Raw genomic sequence first — 21199 nt, 5'->3', positions numbered from 1 at the left:
TCCTTGTGAGTGGGAGTCTCCAGTGGAAGTTTGGGAGTTGCTGCTGGAAAATCTTTGGATAACTGCTGCAATAGATCCTGTAGAAAGTAGACATTGCTTTCTCCCTTTTGGTGTTTTGGGTATTTAAGAGTGATGAGGTGCTGATCAAGTAAGTGCTGAGCCCTCCGGGAAAGAGAATTCTGTAGGATGTAAAATCCTATGAGAGAAAAAAAAACAGTCTCCTCTTCTCTTTCTTAATTGGGAGACCCGTTATTGTTAAAGTGACCCTTTGTTCTAAGCTTTCCGAGAAGGGAAATGTCCTTTCAGCATCCATTCTGTCAAATCCCTCACGATCTTATGCATTTTAATGAGATCTCCTCTCAGTGTTCTGAACTCCAGTGGATACAGGCCTAACCTTTCCTTATAACACCCTGTTCTTGTGAATTAGTTGAATGAACATTTAGTAAACTGCTTCTAATGCTTTCCTTAATTAAGGAGACCAACACTGTACGCAATATTCTGATGTCATCTTACCAATGCCCTGTACAACTGTAGCAAAAGTCCCTCTTTTTTAATCCATTCCCCTTATGATAAACAGCAGCATCTCATTTACCTTTCCAGTCAGCCACTATACTTGCGTGCTGACATTGAGTCATGCACCAGGACACCCAAATCCCTCTGTACCTCTGAGTCCTATAATCTCCCTCAATTTAAACAATTGCATCATGTTTCTTCTTCCAGCCATTTAAATACCTGGCCTCTCTATTGTTGAAATAGCTACATATCTGACGTTGTTCCTGGAATATCAAGGTGGCCCTTGGAATATCAATAATAGAGCAACCTGGTGACAGTAATGCCTTTGATATTTCAGCAATATATTACATCACTTCATTAATGTAAAACAGGTGGAAAAGCCACAAATTTGACTCTAAAGAGAGCTTAACACAGTAGTTTGAGTATCTGACAACTTGGCTTCCAGTTAAGAGCTCAGCAGTTCAGATTCTGGGATTGTGAATGTGCAGTCATGATTTTTTCACATCTTCTCTGTGGTTGTTAATTTGGGCACAAATCGGGGATCTTCTCATTTGTGTTGCTCAGTTAAATTCTACAGCAGTCAACGAAATCATCAACGCAGTTTTGGGTTTATTTTTAAAGAAATGTCAGAGGGGCAGATGAGGGTGGCAAGCTAGCAGTGTCACTTTTATGTTAAAGTCAGTGGTGTCTAACGTGTCACAAACATGATTTGAATCTAGCCACATAATGGTCAATGTGGCTCAATTTTTAAATAGAGTGGAAGTGAGAAAGATAGGTTCAAAATGGTCTGTGCAGGTGCCTAGTCTTTACAAGCTGGTGGATAACTGACTTGGACAGGAGAAAGCTACTGAATGGCAACATCTTCCTTTGTCAAATGTTCCCTCAGTCTCACGTTATTAATTAACTTTAGCTTAGCGGGATCATCTGCTAATTTATTGAGTTAATAAAATAAGTAAGCAAAGATTTCAATTTTAATTAATTATGCCCTTGGTAAAACAAAGAAGTAAACTAAACAGGCTGAAACACAGTCAATGAGGCACAGAAATAGGATTTAAGTAGTGAATTTTCTGCTATGGAGAGGTTTTCATTGACTTATAGAGAATACTTAATTTGTACTTGCTGAAAAAGGATGAGTGAGTTCCCTTTAGTGTTCAGGCAGGCAAATCAGAAAGCTGCCAGGCTGAGGCCTTGGCCTACACAGTTGCCTGGCCACAGCTAATGAAGCTATGATTATGTTCAAAACTTTTAGGTCACAGGAGAATGTTGGTGAGATTTCCTATTCCTTATTACTCTCCCATCCCCTCCTAGTATGTGTCTGCGTATGATTAATGAAGCATGTTTTGGCACAAATATAGACCACCCCAACTTTGCATACCATGCCAGCATCCTGTCTAGGCTTGTATATGAAGAATGATAGATGTGTGGCAAGATCTTTAAAAAGGAGAGGAGGATTGGTGGGAAAGACAGAATAGGAAAATAAAATTGATATTGTGCCTGTATCCATATTTGATTATTAATTTTCCCTTTTTCCTTATGGCTTAAATGTGTTAATGAAATGTAATCCCATACACGAGCTCTGTTTTTCTTCTCAAATCTTCCCACTATAATCCTTATCTTTTCACCTAAAGGGTTCCCCAAGAGTCAGTGGATTTAAACGTACTGTTAACTTATAGTGGCTATCCACATTGCCCATAGAAATTTTGGGCCCAGTTGTGTCTGTGCTCAAAATGCACTAGAAAGCAATGGATATGGATTAGCAATGGAATCTCTGGATCACTTCACCTCCCTGATGTTGCTGAAAGTGCAACTTGTTGTAGCATATGCCTGACTGTCTCATCCAGTTCAGATCAGTGTGTTTTGTGCTTAGTGCCATCACTGTATACAGGCACATGGCTTATCCAGTGATTGAACAAAGCCAACCCTGCAATCAAGTAGTCATAGAAAAGCAAAGTACTGCGAATAGTGGAGATCTGTCATAAAAATTGAAAGTTCTGGAGGAGCTCAGTAGGTCTAGTAGCAGCTATGAAGAGAGAAACAAAGTTTTAAAGTTTTGAGTGCAATATGACACTTTCTCGAAACTGACAAATGAGGTGGAAAAGTGGTGGCTTTTCTACTGTGTAGAAAAAGACAAGGAAAGTGCAAGTGAAGAGAAGGGATAGTCACATGAATACTGGAGGGTGGGGGAGTATAGAAGATGACAATGTCATAAAACAAAATGATTGCAGAGAAGCAGCATAGATTGAGGATAGCTGTTAGTTGCAGAATATAGATCAGCTCTGCTGGAAGCAAATACAAAAAGAACCAGACAATTCATGGAGGTCAAAGTTCATGGTCTGACTATGTTCACCTCTGTTCAGTACAATGTGCTGTAAAGTGCCTAAATGAAATATTTCTTCCTTTGTTTGCTTTCTTTATTGCTGAGAAAAATACTTGTGTGTGATGTAAACAACTGATTCGACTATGTGTTCCTCACTTTAGTAAGGAAGTCTCAAAACAATTGTGTGCTGTAGATTGCTGCTTTTCTGTTTAATACAATCTGTGAGCTTAATGGTCAGCAGTATCTGGCGCAAATGCTGAACATTTGTGTACTTCTGATTTAAAAATATAGAGTACTGCTTAGGAAACTAAACTCTTGCAAATGCATAACTGCTTATCATTGACTTTTAAAATTACTTTTTATGCTCAAATTTTATTCAAGTCAGGGGTATTTGTAACAGAGACAAAAACTCTAACGAAACTTCTCAGTAACCCTCTACCTGCTTGTTCAGTTAAATGTTGAAGTTTTGCTAGAAAATAGATCAGTTATACATGCATTTCCAACACAACCACCTTATGTCCTTGTTAATATTGTCGCAAGAGGATATTTTGATTTGTGGACCGATATTCACTAGGATGCTGATTTAAAACTCCTTTTACATTAAACTTAAAATAGCTGCTTCATTCCATCAATCTGCCACAGCATCTAAAGGGGAAAATCCAGCATTGTCGTAATCCTGTCAAGTTCACAATATTTTGTTTTAATTTTTGTATTGAAACTTGCATTTCGTTGCTACAATTGTCAGATTTCTCACCTGAAGCAAAATACCACAGTGATTTACAAAGGAGGCAAGATGAGAAGGAGGAGAGAAATAAAATTAGAGTAGGAATTGGGGGGAATAGAAGGGTGTGTGGATGGTTTTGAGTGCAGCTGAGGAGACAGCTTGGCTAAAGGAGTTGCCTAAAACAGGCTGGAGCATCTTACAGCTGATTCCAGTGGTGGAGTCAAGGCAGTTTGTTTATCCAATCAGCTCCCAGGAACTTAGTTTCTTAAAAAAAGAAGTAATACTTTGTATACTTTCCTCCATCTTCAAAACTACTTGTTCCTTGGCTGGAAGAGCAGCCATGTAACATCATCTGAAGCTTTTGGCACTATTAATCTCTCTGCATATAAAGCTTGAGCCACACCACATAAAATAATATCAATCCGAAATAAACAGCTTTGTTGGTTATTTATACATTTGACTCCCACAGTTTGCTATCATTCTTGTTCAAAGATCTGGATTAGTTTAAGCTAATGGTTTCAGACATTGTGGATTATAGCCAGGTATAATGAGTGCCAGTGGTCAATTTTGCAAATAGGAAGGGCTCTGGCATATGCTAGCATCTTACACGTTTTACATGACAGATGGTTGTTAACAGCACCATTATATTAGTTAGAATTTGCAGTGATGGTACAATTTTGCGTGTGCTGCTTTTAGGCTAGCAATGTGCCAAGGCAAAAGTAGGTATAAAATATACCTTTTTAGAAGCTTTCCTATTGGCTAAATTGATAAGGACAACATGAAGCTAAGCCAGATAGCTTAGAAAGTTCCAAGTTGGATTCCTGATCTGTGCTGAGGCGCCTGATTTTTAACTCTGGAATGGGTTGTAACAGTCGGCTTTAATATTTGTGAGGAGAAAGTGAGGTCTGCAGATGCTGGAGATCAGAGCTGAAAATGTGTTGCTGGAAAAGCGCAGCAGGTCAGGCAGCATCCAGGGAACAGGAGAATCGACGTTTCGGGCATAAGCCCTTCCTGAAGAAGGGCTTATGCCCAAAACGTCGATTTTCCTGTTCCCTTTAATATATGTGAGCTCAGAGCAAGTACAAGTCCTGATGTTCTCATTGTCGGGAAGTCTGAGTGTTCAAACATGTTATAAGACTTTAGTCTTGGTGTTGTGGAAAGTCAAATTGCCTGTATCATAAACTATTAAAAGAAGTAAAGAATTTGCATTTAGCGAATGTCCCTTACAGCTTCAGCTTCAGGATGTCTGAAAGCACATCAAACAATGAATTGAAACCAATTTGTACACTGTAAGGTAGAATGGCTGTTTTAGAACTTTGACATAGTTGTAACAGCTGTACCTCTACTCTGATCAGATCCCTACTCTCTCGGTTCTCATTGTGGGATTGCAAGGACTTGAAATGTTGTCAAAGAGGGAAAATGTTTGGAAAACATTGCCATAGGATCTTTCATAATGGCCACCTTGAATACTGGCCTAAAATAGATTCTTCCATCTTTAAATTGGGCCTGAAACTTTCACGGGTGAGAGTGCAAGCATTGAAGGAAAGCCTGGTTTTCACATTAAAAAAGAGAACTGTAGTCAAGGTCCTAGAAACCTGCCAGTTTATTAAAACATATTCTTGAAGGAGTTGATAGTTTCAGCCAAGGAGAGAGAAAGTTGATGTGGGGAGAAAACATGACTGTAAATAGAACAATACAGGGTGTTTTGCTATAACACGCGCTTTTGTCAATGCAAATTTGCTATAACACGATTGATAAGTTGGGGACACTGTTTCTAAAGTACAAACTTTTAAAACGTGCATTGCCTAAAATGTGATTACAGCGCCAACACTTTAAGCACTGTTTCTAAAGTGTGATTTTTCTATATCACAGGGTTGCGCAAGAACACAACCATCATGTTATAGAAGAACTGACTAGTTTGAGTTTATAGGAAAGTAGCTGATATGTATCAAACCAATCGCATCACATCACTTTCACAAATCCTATTGTAATTTAAATATGTGCAAAATATGTTATTTGAGTGTTTTGTTTTTAACTGTTGTCACACCATGTTATCATTGATTTGTTTAACGTGCTGATAATGCATTTTAGGAAGAATTAAGCTTAAGCCAATATACATTAACACTGTCGAAACCTACACTTTGCAATACATTAGCACTTCAGTCTCATTTTGAAACTGAAAATGCCTCTTGTATAGCAGCCACATTTGGGAGGTCAAGATCTTTATAGTTAATTATATTGTCAGTACTTTTCACCCATTCGAGTGGAAATAATTTTACGCATCTGTCATTGGCATTTCACTTAAATTCTAATGACAGCTTTGGAAATTGAACTTTAGCTACACTGAGAAGCAGTCAGTTACTGACAGGCGGAGCTGCTCAGACTTTTTATCTGAGGGTCTAAATAACAAGAGGCATCCATCAATAGAAATGCCAGCAATTTAAATTACAATAAAATGTAACATCATTGCAGAAAATTCTGACGATGAATGAGGAGGGTAATGCATCTTATTTAAAAACTGCTTTCAAATTGCTGCTGGATTGTTACGTAGCTATAATTTTAAACAAAAAATTCTGTTGATATTTTTTCTAGTTATGTAGTTATTTTGTGTCCCATTTTGTGTCTAGTTGTTGTTGAACCCTTACATTTATGTCCTTAAGTGTCATCTCTGTAGTAATGAGAGTGTGCTCATGTTTTGATGATTCATTCTTCAAGTAAGCTGTCTGCTTATGTGATCATTCAAATGTAGAAGAACAAGGCATTCTTCTAGTGCCTGTTCAATCGCTTACAGACATACCACCAAAGAGTACATGTTATCTAATTGTTAGTCTTTTTGCTTTTTGTGGTAAGCTATGAATGTAGAGTGGCTGCCATATTTACCACATTGCTACAAAAAATCTTAATCTGAGGCAATTTGGATTGTGAATTGCTCTGTGATGTGTCAAGTTTTTTCTCTGACATAACATTTATCTAAGCATCCTGCAAAAACATAGTCTGCTGGTTGTGAGATTCCTGCTGTTGCATTGCAGGAAACATTTCCTGGCACGACAGCAAGGGCATTATTTCAAGATTGTGATCCTTGATGCCTGAACTTTTCAAGTTGCCAGAAGATCATAGCACCACTGCTTCCTGAATCAGGACATTGGCAAGAACTTCTCTGCTATTTTTCAAAACATTGCAATATGTCTACCTCCACAACAAAAGTCTAATTGCAGCACTATCTCCCACAATTTTACTGATTGAAATCTGCTTTTATATTTTAAAGGCACGTGTAGCCTTTCTACAAGGAGAGAGGAAAGGTCAGGAGAATCTGAAGAAGGATCTGGTTCGGAGAATTAAGATGCTGGAATATGCCTTAAAGCAGGAAAGGTAAGCTTTGTAAACTGAAGTATGGATCATCCATGAATAGGAACTTTCGAACAGCATGAGTAGGCTGTTCAGTCTCTTGAACCTGCTTGGCCATTCTTGTAGCTCAGACTGGTGTGGAGCAGTACTGGGAATAGTGGGGTCTGCACTTTTGGGACGGTCCACACCTGATGATTGCTGGTGCTCATGTTCTTGTGAACTCTAAAACTCCCTCTACTTCGAGTTATAAACAAAGTTGTGGTAGAAAGATGTGGTATATTAAGTAGAAGAGAAAAGTTGAGAGAGGCAGTTAGTAATATACGAATTGAGGATATGAGAATGACAGGAAGGGACAGAGAGAAGAATACCGTAGCAATCAAAACTTGATGTTTCATAGGTGACAAAAAAAGAGCTAACCAAGTGAACAAATTCATAGCACATATTCCAGGAAGTACGTTCCGATAGCAATTAAGGAAACATGGCTTCAGCATATCCAGAATTGTGCCTGGTGTCTGAGGAGAGTGTGACATTCAAGAAAAATGGAAAACTAGATAAAGGTGGAGATCTTTAGTTCAGGAGATCAGGATGTAGAATCAGTTTGATTTCGGCTGAGGAAAAGTAGAGGAAATAAAGCATGAGTTGGATTGGTCTACAAGCCCCTTAATAGTAACCACGTTGTAGAGCAAAGTATGCAAGAAGAAATATTGGGTGATTGTGATAAAAGGGGTGGCAATAATCGTGGGTGTCTTTAATTTACATATAAACTGGAAAAATCAGAGTTGCAATAGTAGCCTGGATGAGGAATTTGCAGAATGGATCTGAGAGAGTTTCTTTGAGCAGCACATGCGGGAGTGACCAGAGAGCGCAGGTTATGTTTGACTTGATATTGTGTAATGTAACAGGATTAGTTAATGACCTGGAGCAAAGGTACTATGAGGTAGCAGCAACCACAACGTGATAGACCTTTATATTTAGATTGAAAGGGAGGTGATTAGGTCTAAGATTAGCATTTTAAATGTAAGAGCAAATACGTGGACATGAAAGCTGAGCTAGCTGAAGTGAACTAGGCGAAGTGGGTACTGCAGATGCTGGAGATTAGAGTCAAGATTAGAATGGTGCTGGAAAAGCATAGCAGGTCAGGATGTAGAATCCGTTTGATTTCAGGTGAGGAATAGGAGAGGAAATCAGTCATGAGTTGGATTGGTCTACAAGCCCCTTAACAGTAACCACTTGAAGATATGTATACTGCTCTTCTAAAGAAAATAATCTATAGTAGGACATACAGTGTGTAGTTAACTAAAGCATTTGGGAAAGCATCAAACTTAAGATAAATATTTACAACCTGGCCAGATGATTGGTTAGAATATAAAGATCAATTGAGAATGACTAAAAGATTAATCTGGAGGAAGAAATTAGATTATGAGAGGAAGCTAACTGAGTACAGGGGAACCTCGGTTATCCAAATGTGACGGGTGGGCACTATTTCGTTCGGATAATCGATTATCTGGTTAATTGATTTAAATGCCTTTCCTCTGGTGTTCGGAGTTTTTAAAGTCTGCTGCAGCAGCATGCAGCGCGCGAGGCCCTGCTCCCCCCCTGCCCCATACACACCCACCCCCCTCTCCAGGACAGCCAGACTGGACACCAACAACAAGACTGTGACTGCTGCAGTTGCCTTTATGGGGTAAGTCTCCAAATAGTGTGCGCGCGCACACAGCCTCAGCCACATCCACACACACAACTTTTTGCCAGGTTCCACCTTTCCCCTGGTCAGATTATCTGGGGGTGGGGGGGGGGTTAGGGTACACCCCTCTGCAGAACTCCAGGGAAAGTGTGAGGAGAGCGAGAGGGCGGGCGGTCAGTCATTTGAGGACGGTGCCTGTTTAATCACTGTAAACAAAAGACGCGATCACTGTTGGAAACACATCTTTGATATAATGTTTCTATCGGGACCTCAAGATCTCCTTCGGATAATCCAATTTTCGGATAATTAGTATTTGGATAATCGAGAATCCTCTGTATGTAAAAAAAAATACAGAGAGCAAAGGTTTTTACAGGCATTTAAAGAGGAAAGAGCAAGTAAAGTATATGTTGATTCTCTAGAGATTGGAAGTAAGGAGTTAATTTAATGAGAAACCTGCAAATGAAATGAAGAAATATTTTCTTTCTGTCTTCATGGTGGAGAATTGAATTCTTCAATAGCTATATGAATCACAAGGTGGAAGAGAGAGAGAACAACTTAGCAAAATTGGAATTACATGGGAAGTGGTTCAAAGCAAACAGATCAACAAATCATGGGGTCCAAATGGATTTCACTGTAACGTCTAAAGAGGTTGCTCATGAGCCGGTAGGTGGGTTGGTGTTAATTTTCTAGAATTCCATAGATTCAGAAAATGTTATTCAGATTAGAATGTAACAACTAAAACTGTTTTATTCAAGAAAGGATGGAGGCAGGAAGCTAGTAAGCCAGTTAGCTTGATATATGTGGTGGGAAAGATGTTTGAATTAACTATTAAAGAGATTACAGCCAGTCGTGTAGAAAAACTCAAGGAAATCGGGAAGAGTCAGAATGGTTTCATCAAAGGGTAATCTTATTTTTAACCAATTTATTAGAATTCTTTGAAAGAGTAATATGCATCACAGATTAAATGGAGCATTTAGATATAATGTACTTGGAGTTCCAGAAAGTGTGGAATGAAGTGCTACATCACAGCAGCAGGTTCAATTCCAGCTTGGAGTTTGCATGTTTCTCCCTCTGTCTGTGGGGTTTCCACTTGGTGCTCTGATTTCCTCCATAGTCCCAAAATGTGCAGATTAGGTGGATTGGCCATGCTAATTTGCCCCACAGTATCCAGGGATGTGCAGGCTAGGTAGACTAGCCATGGTAAATGTGGAGTTAGGGGGATAGGGTGGGACTGTGGGTCTGTGTGGGATGTTCTTTGGAGGGTTGGTGCAGACACAGTGGGCCAAATGGCCCCACTCTGCACTGTTACAATTCTGTGATCAAAGGAAATTGCTGAAAATAAAAGCTTGTGGTGTAGGGGATAACTTATTAGTATGGGTGGAAGATTGGCTGGCTGGAAGCAATGCATCTTTGCTCAACAGGATCTGTTGAGTAAAGTCCTGCAGTTGTGCTGGAGCTTCAGTTTTGTCAAAATTTACATCAATGGCTTAGATGAGGGAAGCATGGTTCATTTGGGCAGGAAGAACAAAATAAGGTATTACTTAAATGGAGGATAACTGCAGAATTCTGAGGTGCAAAGGGATTCAATTTTTTTTTAAGATTAGATTAGATTACTTAGTGTGGAAACAGGCCCTTCGGCCCAACAAGTCCACACCGAAGTGCAACCCGCCCAGACCCATTCTCCTACATTTACCTCTTCACCTAACATTACGGGCAATTTAGCATAGCCAATTCACCTAACCTGCACATTTTTGGAAGTGGGAGGAAACCGGAGCACCCGGAGGAAACCCATGCAGACAATGGGAGAATGTGCAAACTCCACACAGCCTGAGGCGGGAAATGAACCCGGGTCTCTGGCGTTGTGAGGCAGCAGTGCTAACCACTGTGCCACCGTTCTAATGCATGATTCATAAAAAGTTAGTATCCAGGCACAGCAGGTAATTGAGAAGGTGCATAGGATGCTATCCTGGAACATAAAATGAAGGATTTCATGTTTTAGTAACACAGGGCATTTCTAACAGCACGTCTTCTGTGTTATGTGCAGTTTTGGCCGTCTCATTTAAAGAAGATGTGAATGCATTGCAGGCAGTTCAGAGGAGATTTACTAGGTGGCTGCCTGGAATGAGCAGTTGCCGTAGGAAGGTAGTTTGGACAGGTGGAGCTAGATTATGCTGGCATTTAGAAGAATGAGGGGAGACTGAATTGATAAGATCCTCAATGGTCTTGACAAGGTGGACATGGAAAAGATGTTTCCTCTTGTGGGTCAATCCAGGAATAGGACTAATATTATTTTAAAATTAGGGCTTTGGATTCACCCTTTGTGGACAGTGCTGATTTTTCCTAGTTCTTTCCTATGAACTATGAAGCCGCTCATATACATACTTTCAAACTGAAAGCTTGTACTTTCTCAGTCTTTTAGTAATCTGGTTTTTAACCATTCCTGCTCTGGAAGTTACTTAAAATAGCTTTCTACTAAGGTAACTAAGAACAGGAACTCTTCTATACTCCCTTCTGCGAGATAAAGTATATTGTCCTTTGGAACCCCATCAGATCTTCTCCAAACTACTCAAAAATTTCCAATCTCTGGTTTTCCTAAGTCAAAATCAATCTTGATTGTCCTAAACCAGAAACAAGATTATAGCCCTCAATATTAATATTCCCAGTCATAAATAAAGCATAATATTAACAATTTCCATTAACACTGCAAGAGTTCTCTGCTCTCTAACAGTAGATTAGGTCATGGTTCTGGAAAAACTGACTGACCTAATCTATCATAAATGTAAACGACAACCATATGCCACAAGTTTGAAATCCAAACTCTTAAAATGGTGATTATACATATATACCACACCACTTTATCGCCATTTTGTTTTAATTTAAGACCCTACTTTTAGATTGCACTACATCTTTTTCAAGCTTAATGAAACATTCTGCCATATTGTGATTATTATTCCTGAAGATTCTTTTACAACAAGGTTATTAATTACCCCTTAAGCTACCTGAGATGGAAAATCATAGTATTTTGCAATAAAAGCAAAGTTAGGGTAATGTGCATTACAAAATGTAAGCTCTGTTCTGCTCAGTAAGGTTGGATCTTAATATGCCTATGCAAAGTTGAGGGAAGCGGAGAGAAAGGAAACTTGCTTTGACAAACTGTAGGAAAACTTCACACGAATGAGCTGCCTGTTAGGGTCTTGACCTTTCAAGTGTGTCTCATAGTGTACTTTTTAAAAATGGGTCAACCAGAGTTCCTGCTTCTGATTAGTTGGACCTCCCTTTACTTTAGGAAAGTATGCAGTGACATTGGCCTCTGCTTTGCTGCTGCCCATTGTAATGAGTTTGCATTTGTGGAAAGAAGGAGAGAGGTACTTAGAGACTGCTGATGCTGGTGAAAGCCTCTCTTGATCCTAATACAGTCAGCTTGCTCAAGATGTGTTAAAAACAACTTACTGAAATATGAAAGGAAGGTTTTATTAAAAGTGCCATTTCAAATTTAGCACAGTCTTAATTGTTGGGGAGCATTGGGATTCATAGAAATAAATTCTCAAGTTATGTCCAAATTCATGTCCAAAATTCAATTATCCTTTTTTGCATTTCCTTTTTCCCACGTTAGGTGCTTTGCTCTTATAACTATCATGTCTTAATATTACATTAGAGTGTCTTCATTTCTCTTCTTTTCTAGGACAAAATACCACAAGCTGAAGTATGGAACGGAACCAGTTCAAGGTGACTCAAAGATAGATACAGCAGATTCTGGTACATTTGAGAAATTATACATATTTTTACCTGAAAGTGTTTCATATCTTCAGTTAAAATGACACTTTTGCAGGTGTACAGTGTTGATAGGTTAAGCAGCCTGCAGTTTTGGTCATAGAGCTTTGTCATGTTGGTGTTTCTCTTTAACTCCTGTTACTCTAATTAGGCCAATCTATTCCCACCAGATTTGCCTGCGTAATTTCATCCCAACAATGACCATTTAAACTGCAGACTGCCTGCAGACCCCTTATTGTGGGGTGTTATTGCCACTTTCTCTCTTCTAAGATGTGTGCATCAACTGACTGCTTTAAAATCCACTATGTTCAGTTAGAGTTTAGAATGGGGACCTCTTCACAGAAACAAATAGCTTTTCTCCCTTTAGGATTTTTTTTACAAAATTGGGCTAACTGCAGTAAATGTAGAAATTTGTGGGATTACAAGCTGTTGAAATTAAAGATTATTTGGCTCAACTTCATTTCACCTTCCTGAAAAACCCTTTTTATTCTTCATCGGCTGGCCGGCATTTATTGCCTGTCCCTAGTTGCCTTTGAACTGAGTGGCTTGCTAGGCCAATTCAGAGGGCAGTTGAGAGTAAACCACATTGGTGAATTTACTTTAACAATTAATGATAATTTTATGGTCATAACTACTAAGATTAACTTTTTAAATTCCAGATTTGTTGACAGACTTCAATTTCTGTCATTTACCATGGTGTTACTTGAATCTATGTCCCCAACATTAACATGGGCCTCTGGGTTACTAGTTCAGTGACAGTCCCGATTATCTCTTTATTTTAGTATCCGATTGTTTCTTAAATGATCCTACTTCCACCACTTTATCAAAAGCTATTGCATATGTTGATTACTGTGTGCTGTGAATTGTCACCCCATGACAAATTATTGCTCAAATTGTAAACACATTTGTACAGTGCTCTTATTTATGTTGTGCTACTCATAAATTCTAGGAAGGCAATCATACATAAATCAATGTGCTTTGTAATGCTTTAATACTTTACCTCAGGTCGATCCCACGACCACCACCAAAAGACCTGTAACTGATGTTGCTTCATTGTCGTATTATGCAGCTTTAAATGCCCTCTTCAGGCACAGTACAAGTCCAGAATGATTTCTTCTATTCATTGTTTGTAATCATCCAGATCATGCCCTTTTTATGTGCTTGATGTATCAAAATTTCATACAACATGCAAACATTCAAGTTTTAGACTTGGGGAAGGAACAGATATAAAATCTGAATTTGTATCGCCAGTATTTAAGTATTACATGTTACTACTTGACTTATACCTATTTGGTTGGCAGGAATTGCAGTGATTGTTCCAACTTGTTGGTATGTCTCCAAATCTGTATGCCCTCTAGCAGTAGCTGTAGACTGTCTTGTAAATTAGTTGTCGAAAAGTGTGGTGCTGGAAAAGTGCAGCAGATCAGGCAGCATCGAGAAGCAGGAGAATTGATGTTTCCGGCATAAGTGCTTCATCAGCAATGGAGGGGGTAGGTGCTGAGAGATAAATAGAGGGGTGGTGGTGGGGCTATAGGGAAGGTAGCACAGAAGGCAAAAGGTAGATGGAGGTGGGGGGGCTGATGGTGATGTCAGAGACGAGGGTGGAACAGATAGGTGGTAAGGAAGATGGACAGGTAGGACAGTTCAAGAAGGCGTTGCTGAGTTGGATCTGGGATGAGGTGGGTGGAGGGGACATGAGGAAACTGGTGAAATTGACATTGATGCCATGTGATTGGAGAGTTCCAAGGTGAAAAGATGAAGCGTTCTTCCTCCAGGCATTGGTGGCTTTGACTTACTGGTGGATAGGGCCAAGAACTTGTAAGTCCTTGGGGGAGTAGAAGGGGGTGTTGAAGGGCCAGCCACAGGGTGGTGAGGTTGTTTGGTGTGTCTCCCAGAGATGTTCCCTGATATGTTGCGTGAATTAGCATCCTGTCTCCCTAGTGTAAAGGAAACCACATCGAGAGCATCAGACACAGTAGATGAGGTGTTTGTGTAGGAAAATCTCTGCCAGATGTAGTAGGATCCTTTGGGGCCTTGGATGGAGGTGAGTGGGAGGTGTGTGCACAGGTTTTACACCTCTTGCAGCAGCAAGGACTGGAGGGTGGGTTGGTGGAGGAGGGCGGGTGGGGGGAACATGAACCTAACAAGGGAGTCGTGGAGGGGATGGTCTCTGGAATGCTGATTGGGGAGGGAAATATATCTTTGGTGGTGGGGTCTGATTGTAGGTGGCGGAAATAGCAGAGAATAATGTGTTGTATCCAGAGATTAGTGGGTTGGGAGGTGAGGATCAGTGGGGTTCTATCCTTGTTGCAGTTGGAGGGGTGGGGTTCAGGAGCGAAGGTGTGGGAAGTGGAGGAGATGCGTTGGAGGACATTGTTGACCACGTAGGAGGGGAAATTGCGGTTCTTGAAATAGGAGCCATCTGGGACGTCCTGGAATGGAATTGCTCTCCTGGGAGTAGATATGGCAGTGGAATTGGTAATAAGGGAGAGTGTTTTTACAGGACTTGGTAGGGGGAGGAGATGTAGTCCAGTATGGCGCTGGAAAAGCACAGCAAGTCAGGCAGCATAAATTACTTGACCATAGGCGGTACAGAACCTGTCTGCAAATCCATCGCTACACATTGTGCACACACATCATTTTGCAGCAGCTCTCATGTAGGTTTTTTAATCCTATCATTCTTAGCCTGAGGCTTGAATGCCAATTGCAGCAACTCCATTTACCTCACTGGATGGAGTTCAGTTAACCCCAATCAGACTGGGAATTGAATGTGAAATGTTCTGCACTCTACAGTAGTGAGATAATTCTGCTATATTTAAGAAGCAACTGAAGGAATAGTGATAAGTCTGGGCCTGTACATATTAAATTTTCTTGTGAGCACGATTGATATGAAATTCAAACAATTTTGTATGAATAGAGTTAGGTGGAGTAACTACTTAGGTTTTCAGAGCAGAGTGTAAACACATTGGAATTTGAAATTGTTCATTGCACTGTTCCAGGCTTGCCTACTGGTGGAATACTGTTGATTTTCGAAGATACATGTCCAATTGCTCTTTAAACACACTAATAGGATTTACAAGAGTATACTAGAAAATTACAGTTATGTAATTTCCATAACACATATTGAAGATATAGCCTAATAACAGTATTGTCTCCTAATCATTAACAAAATGATTAACGTATTATTAAAATGACAACTACAAGTCGTTGTGCTATAACGCACATTTTGTTAATGAGAATTCACTGATGCAATTAACTAATTGGGGTCACTGTTCCTATAGCGTGAACTTTTAAAATACGGGCTCCATTAGTTTGAGTAGTGCAGCTATGACACGGTTTTCTTATAACATGGGATTACACAAGAATGGAACTACCGTTTTATAGCAGAACTGACTGTACTCACTAATAACATGATCAGTTTGGATTCTACCAGAGCCAATCTGTTCCAGACCTTGATTCAGTCTTGGATGAAAGATTCAAATGCCAGAGCAAATACATGCAACATCAAGGTAGCATTTAAATAAGTGTGGTACATCGGAGCCTGAAGAAGACTGAGCTTATTGGGTGATGGGAACAGTTTTACAGTGGCTGCAGTCTTGCTTGGCACAAGATCATGCTTGTGAGCCAACACAGTCCCAAGACATCACTGCAGAGGTTTCTGAGAGAAACATCCTCTGTTATTGACCTTCACTGCACCATATCCCAATGTTGTGTTCAAAGTGTTCAGATCCATTCACAGCTGCTCTGAAAGTAAAGCTGCCGATGCTATCCTATGGCATGACCTGCTCTGGTGCCACAAAATACCTAGTCATCGTTCCTTTAACCTTTAAACAGCAGCTTCACTGAAGAGTGTTCCATTGTCATTATCTTTAGGAGTAGGAGGCTCACCATTGACTAGATTCTCAATTGGAGTTGCTGTTTCACCAATTACTGTTTGTCAGGTACCCATCACTTGATCTCTCGAAGTCTCACCACTATTTAAAAGATGAAATTGATAGAATAGTTGTCACTTACCTGTAGTAGTAACAAAGTTTGAGAAGCATGTTCATCACTGGGAGAGCAGTTCATGTGATTAATGCTTTCTCAACCACTAATGCATCATAGCTGCAGTGCATACAATCTAGGGATATGCAACGGTTACTGACCAAGGATATTTCACCACCTTCTCCTTACTCTTGCCCTTCTCAGTGGTAGATATTATCAGTGTTGTGAGACCACTGTCATCTCTCAAGTCCCCAAACATCATGTCTTGAACCTGAATCAGTTTGCTTTGTATTTGCTATGCCAGTATCCTGAAAGTCCCAACTTTACATGTAGGAGCACCATCAGCATAATTGTTGCAGTGGTTTACAAAGAGGACCCTCCAGTAAGGAAACCAAGAGTTAACAGTAAATAACTAGTTTCAACTACAACTCGGGAACAAAAATACGAAACATTAGCAGCTGTCACAAAATAATTATCACTTAAATCCTTTTGGTAAAGCCTTTAAAATGTATACTGATGCCTTGAAAGAGGAACTTTGGCCAGCAACAATGTGATGCAAGATTTACATCCTAGTACAGTGGAGTAACACAATATATTTATTATTCCCATTGTGTATCATAGGTGTGTGTTGTTACACTAGTCCCTTTGGGTTTAATATTCTCCCAACACTTGAAACCAGAATTACTGAACAAGCACCTGTAAGTTCCTACCTAGTTGCATCCATTGCCGTTGTCTCCTGCTTTCAGATACTCACATCTTTTATTACTCATAATACCTATTATAGCCTCTTCATGTTACTTTTCTTTCTCCATGCTGAATAAGCAATCTGCAACACCTTCTTGAATATAGAACCTGTTGATGTAGGTTTCTGTTTGTCTCTTTAAATTATTTCATTCTTGTTTTCCTGTAACTTCCTTCCCTGAAGCACTGACTGACTCATGTTGGTCTATAGTTCCATAAATCCATGCTGCTGTCCAGTGCTCTGTTCAAGTCTCCATTCTTAAATTGCTTGGGTGGCTGGTTCACACTGCGTGAACCATCATTAATAAAATTGATATTACCTTCAACCAATGCCCATACCTTATACATAAAGTCATAGTCATACAGCACGGAAACAGCCCCTTCGGTCCAACCAGTCCACGCTGAACCTAGTCCCACTTATCTTTATCCTGGCCCTTATCCCTCCAAACCTTTCCTAATCATTTACCTATCCGAATTTCTTTTAAACGTTGTAATTATATCCACTTCCCTGATAGAGACATTAGATGGGCAAATATCTCTTGCTTCCTATCGTGCATTGCTGATTGTAGCAGGCCTATAACCACCATGGCTGAGATACAGCCAACTCGTAAACCAAACTATCCTGGATTGCATGCTTCATTCAGCACAGGATAAGACAGTTCTCTGCAATGCCATCTGGGTGGACATTCTTGTACTGAGGTACTCCAGAACCTGAAACTGAAAATATGCAGCTCTTCTCCATTTTATTGTATTCTTTCCCTTGCAAAGCTCCTGTGCATTTACTTAGCTTTATGATAAAAGTTGAATACAACAATAAAATGGATATTTGATTAAAATAGCGCTCTCTCTGTGCTTCCTGTCCCACAACAAAAAAAAATTAGAATAATTAGTTAAGCAACCTAATTTGCTAAGAATGTAATTAACCAATTTAAGCAAGAGTTTAATGTGATATATCTTCTTTGTAATCTAAGATTATTTTAGAATGTACTATAGTTGTACAGCCATATATCAACTCTGTACTTTTATCTTTTCAGTTATAAATAATGGCCCCGATACATCAACTGTGGAACAGAATAGTCCATTATCTTGGAAAGAAGGGCGGCAGCTGCTGAGGCAGTAAGTATACGTCCCTATTACTTGCAGTTCTTGATGTATGGAGAGGCAAAATCCCACGACTGAATATGTAATACTACACAAATGGGTCAATAGTTGCTTGTCAATCTGCCAATCCGGCCCATGAAATCCAGGCAACTCCATTCTCTTAGCACTTATTGGTCCGTTAGTTTCAAAGAAACTAAGGGTTTGGAATAGGCTACTCTTGGAGATGTTGCCTCAATTATGAATAAATCCTAAACTGGAAGATCAATTTCCAGATCAACTATATATGTGGCTTGCAAGTCTTCATGCTAAAAGACCCAAAGATTTTTTAAAAAATGCTTGCAAGCTACTGGCATTGAATATTTTACTGTAGAGTATCTCTATTGTTACCAACTCTTTTATGATGACTACCTTCCATGTATCTATAACAACCTATTTGCACTGTTGGCTACCAAGCCTTTGATGTTCCTAAAAACGTTTCAACTTCAGGATATGTTTGCTCCACTTATGCAAGTAGATGGAAAACAAGCTTGGTGATGGCCTTTGTGTTGTCTCAGAATGCTTTCAAGTATAGTCCTTTTGTCAAACTCCTTGCCTCTATTTAACTCTATTTTACTTCTATGATCATGATGGAAGTCCAGGGTTTTGGTCAGTGGAGCAGTGGTAATTGAAAGCTTGTTAGCCAGTTTTCAGATAATACAGTTGCAAGCAGTAAGATACAGAAACACAGTTCCAAAAGAAAAGAATTTATAACTGAGAAATAGAATTTGGGTCACAGATTGAAGTCACTGGTTTTCCTGATTAGAGTGGTGCTGGAAAAGCGCAACAGTTCAGGCAGCATCCGAGGAGCAGGAAAATCGATGTTTCGGGCAAAAGCTCCTGAACTGCTGTGCTTTTCCAGCACCACTAATCTAGAATCTGGTTTCCAGCATCTGCAGCCCTTGTTTTTACATCACTAGTTTTCCTGACAAATCGTAGGGTGAGAGTGAAGGCCAAGGGGGGTGGTGCCAAGGTACAACTGGATGTTATGTGCAAGAATGCAAGTGGAACCTGATATTGAATTGTCAGATGATGTTACAGAAGGATAGCACATGGATAAGAAAGAGGAGGAAGCTAAGGAGAGATCCAATGTGGATTCCATAAGTAATGGTGCAGAAGCAGAAGATGAAATGATTACAGGTTATTCTTTAGCCACAAGTGAACGGATAAGGGTAGGCTCAGACGTGGACAGCCCATCCAACAAGGACAGTACCACCCAAATGGACAATGAAGAGGAGGCTTTGAGGGATGATGGTATGGTCAACCAGGCCATTAAAACGGATTGGAGAAGATCAGGAGGGATAGCTAACCACAGACAAGTGAAATGCCATTTATGACTGAATAGGGCCATTTCAGTGCTGAGTGCTAAGGAAATATTATGAGAGGGTTTCAGATATAAACATCTGGAAACATGGGCACTATTTTCAAAGATAACATGTTCAGTGTGCATGAAGAGGAAACAAAGATTCAAGATGGGTGGTAGTTTACCAGAACAAGGAAATGAGATACATCACAGGTCATGTTGCAGCTGTACAGGACATTGGTTAGGCCATTTTTGGAATATTGTGTGCAGTGCTGGCCTCCCTCCTATGGAAGGATGTTATGAAACTTGAAAGGGTTCAGAAATGATTTACTAGGATGTTGCCAGGGTTGTAAGATTTGAGCTACAGGGAGAGGCTGAATAGGCTGGAGTTTTCTCTGGAGTGTCGGAGGCTGAGGGGTGACCTTATAGAGGTTTATAAAATCATGAGGGATGTGGATAGTATAAATAGACTAGGTCTTTTCCCCAGGGTAGGGAAGTCCAGAACAAGAGGGCAAAGGTTTAGGGTGAGAGGGGAAAGATTTAAAACGGGCTAAAGGACGACTTTTTCACATAGAGGGTGGTGTTTGTATGGAATGATCTGCCAGAGAAAGTGGTGGAGGCTGGAACAATTACAGCATTTAAAAGGCATCTAGATGGGTATATGAATAGGAAGGGTTTAGAGGGACACGGACCAAGTGTTGGCAAATGGAACTAGATTAATTTAGGATATGGTCGGCATGGACGAGTTGGACCAACTGGTCTGTTTCCATGCTGTACCTCTCTATACTTCTATGACATCAAACCCAGGAGTATCACAGATAATTAACTGGAATTAATGGTAACTACAAAAATGAAATCCTTTAGTAAATGTGCATATTCTGGTCTATAATTTCATTCCCAAGATAAAATTCATTTGAGAATTGAGGTGATTCTCTTAAATTTATGTTGTTCATTGTGTTCTACAGAGTGAAGCTGTTTTAATGACTGTCCATGATGCAAATTCATGGTGTGACTTTTACTCAAATTTCCAAATGTTAACTTTTTATTTAGCTTTGATGTTTTGCTAATGCATTATATTAATGACTTACAACAATCTAACCCGCTCCATTCGGTCTGATTCTGGCCTCTTAAAAATGGTTATAGCGATCCTCCTCTGGAACTTCCTTCTCTAACTGCCTTTTCTGTGGTGCATTCCTTTTGAAATCTCCTAACAAAACTTTCCTAATCTTCCTTTTTTACTGTCAAGTTCAGAACTCTCATAATTTGACAGTTTGCTATTTTAAACTTTGCTGCTCATGAATACTCTGATGCTTGATGGTTTCCATTTCATATGCATGAAACGGCCTTTTAAATTAATGATTCTACTTACAGGAAAGAATTGTATAATTCTAAATAAAAGGTGGATTAAAATATGCAAACCCCTTCATGATGATGTTGTACTGTTGCTTGTAGATTATATGCGTCTAATTGAACTGTGTGCTGTGCTTTTAGATATTTGCAAGAAGTGGGTTATACTGACACTATCTTGGATGTGCGGACAAAACGGGTCCGATCCATGTTGGGCCATTCCAGCCCAGAGCACAATGGAGCAGCAGAGTCCAACAGTTTGGGACAGATCCTAAATGGAGGAGATTCACCATTAGTTAAGCAAATAGAAGAACAGATCAAAAGGTGAATGCC

At 39.7% G+C, this 21199-nt stretch overlaps 1 protein-coding gene across 2 annotated transcripts in view; it reads left to right on the top strand.

The window, feature by feature from the left end:
* Positions 1-21199, top strand: part of LOC122542811 (striatin-3-like) — a 45961-nt gene that overhangs the window by 2926 nt on the left and 21836 nt on the right. Inside the window, exons 2-5 of one of the 2 annotated variants that reach the window (XM_043680870.1) lie at positions 6820-6923; positions 12266-12309; positions 18114-18195; positions 21011-21190. In XM_043680870.1, coding sequence (XP_043536805.1) covers positions 6820-6923; positions 12266-12309; positions 18114-18195; positions 21011-21190 — 410 coding nt within the window. Of the gene's footprint in view, positions 1-6819; positions 6924-12265; positions 12340-18113; positions 18196-21010; positions 21191-21199 lie in introns of both variants that reach the window. The other variant, XM_043680869.1, reaches the window with a different exon arrangement.

Source organism: Chiloscyllium plagiosum, chromosome 41 (assembly GCF_004010195.1).
Source record: "Chiloscyllium plagiosum isolate BGI_BamShark_2017 chromosome 41, ASM401019v2, whole genome shotgun sequence".
Lineage (NCBI taxonomy): Eukaryota > Metazoa > Chordata > Chondrichthyes > Orectolobiformes > Hemiscylliidae > Chiloscyllium > Chiloscyllium plagiosum.
This window is presented reverse-complemented; position numbering and strand designations above follow the sequence as displayed.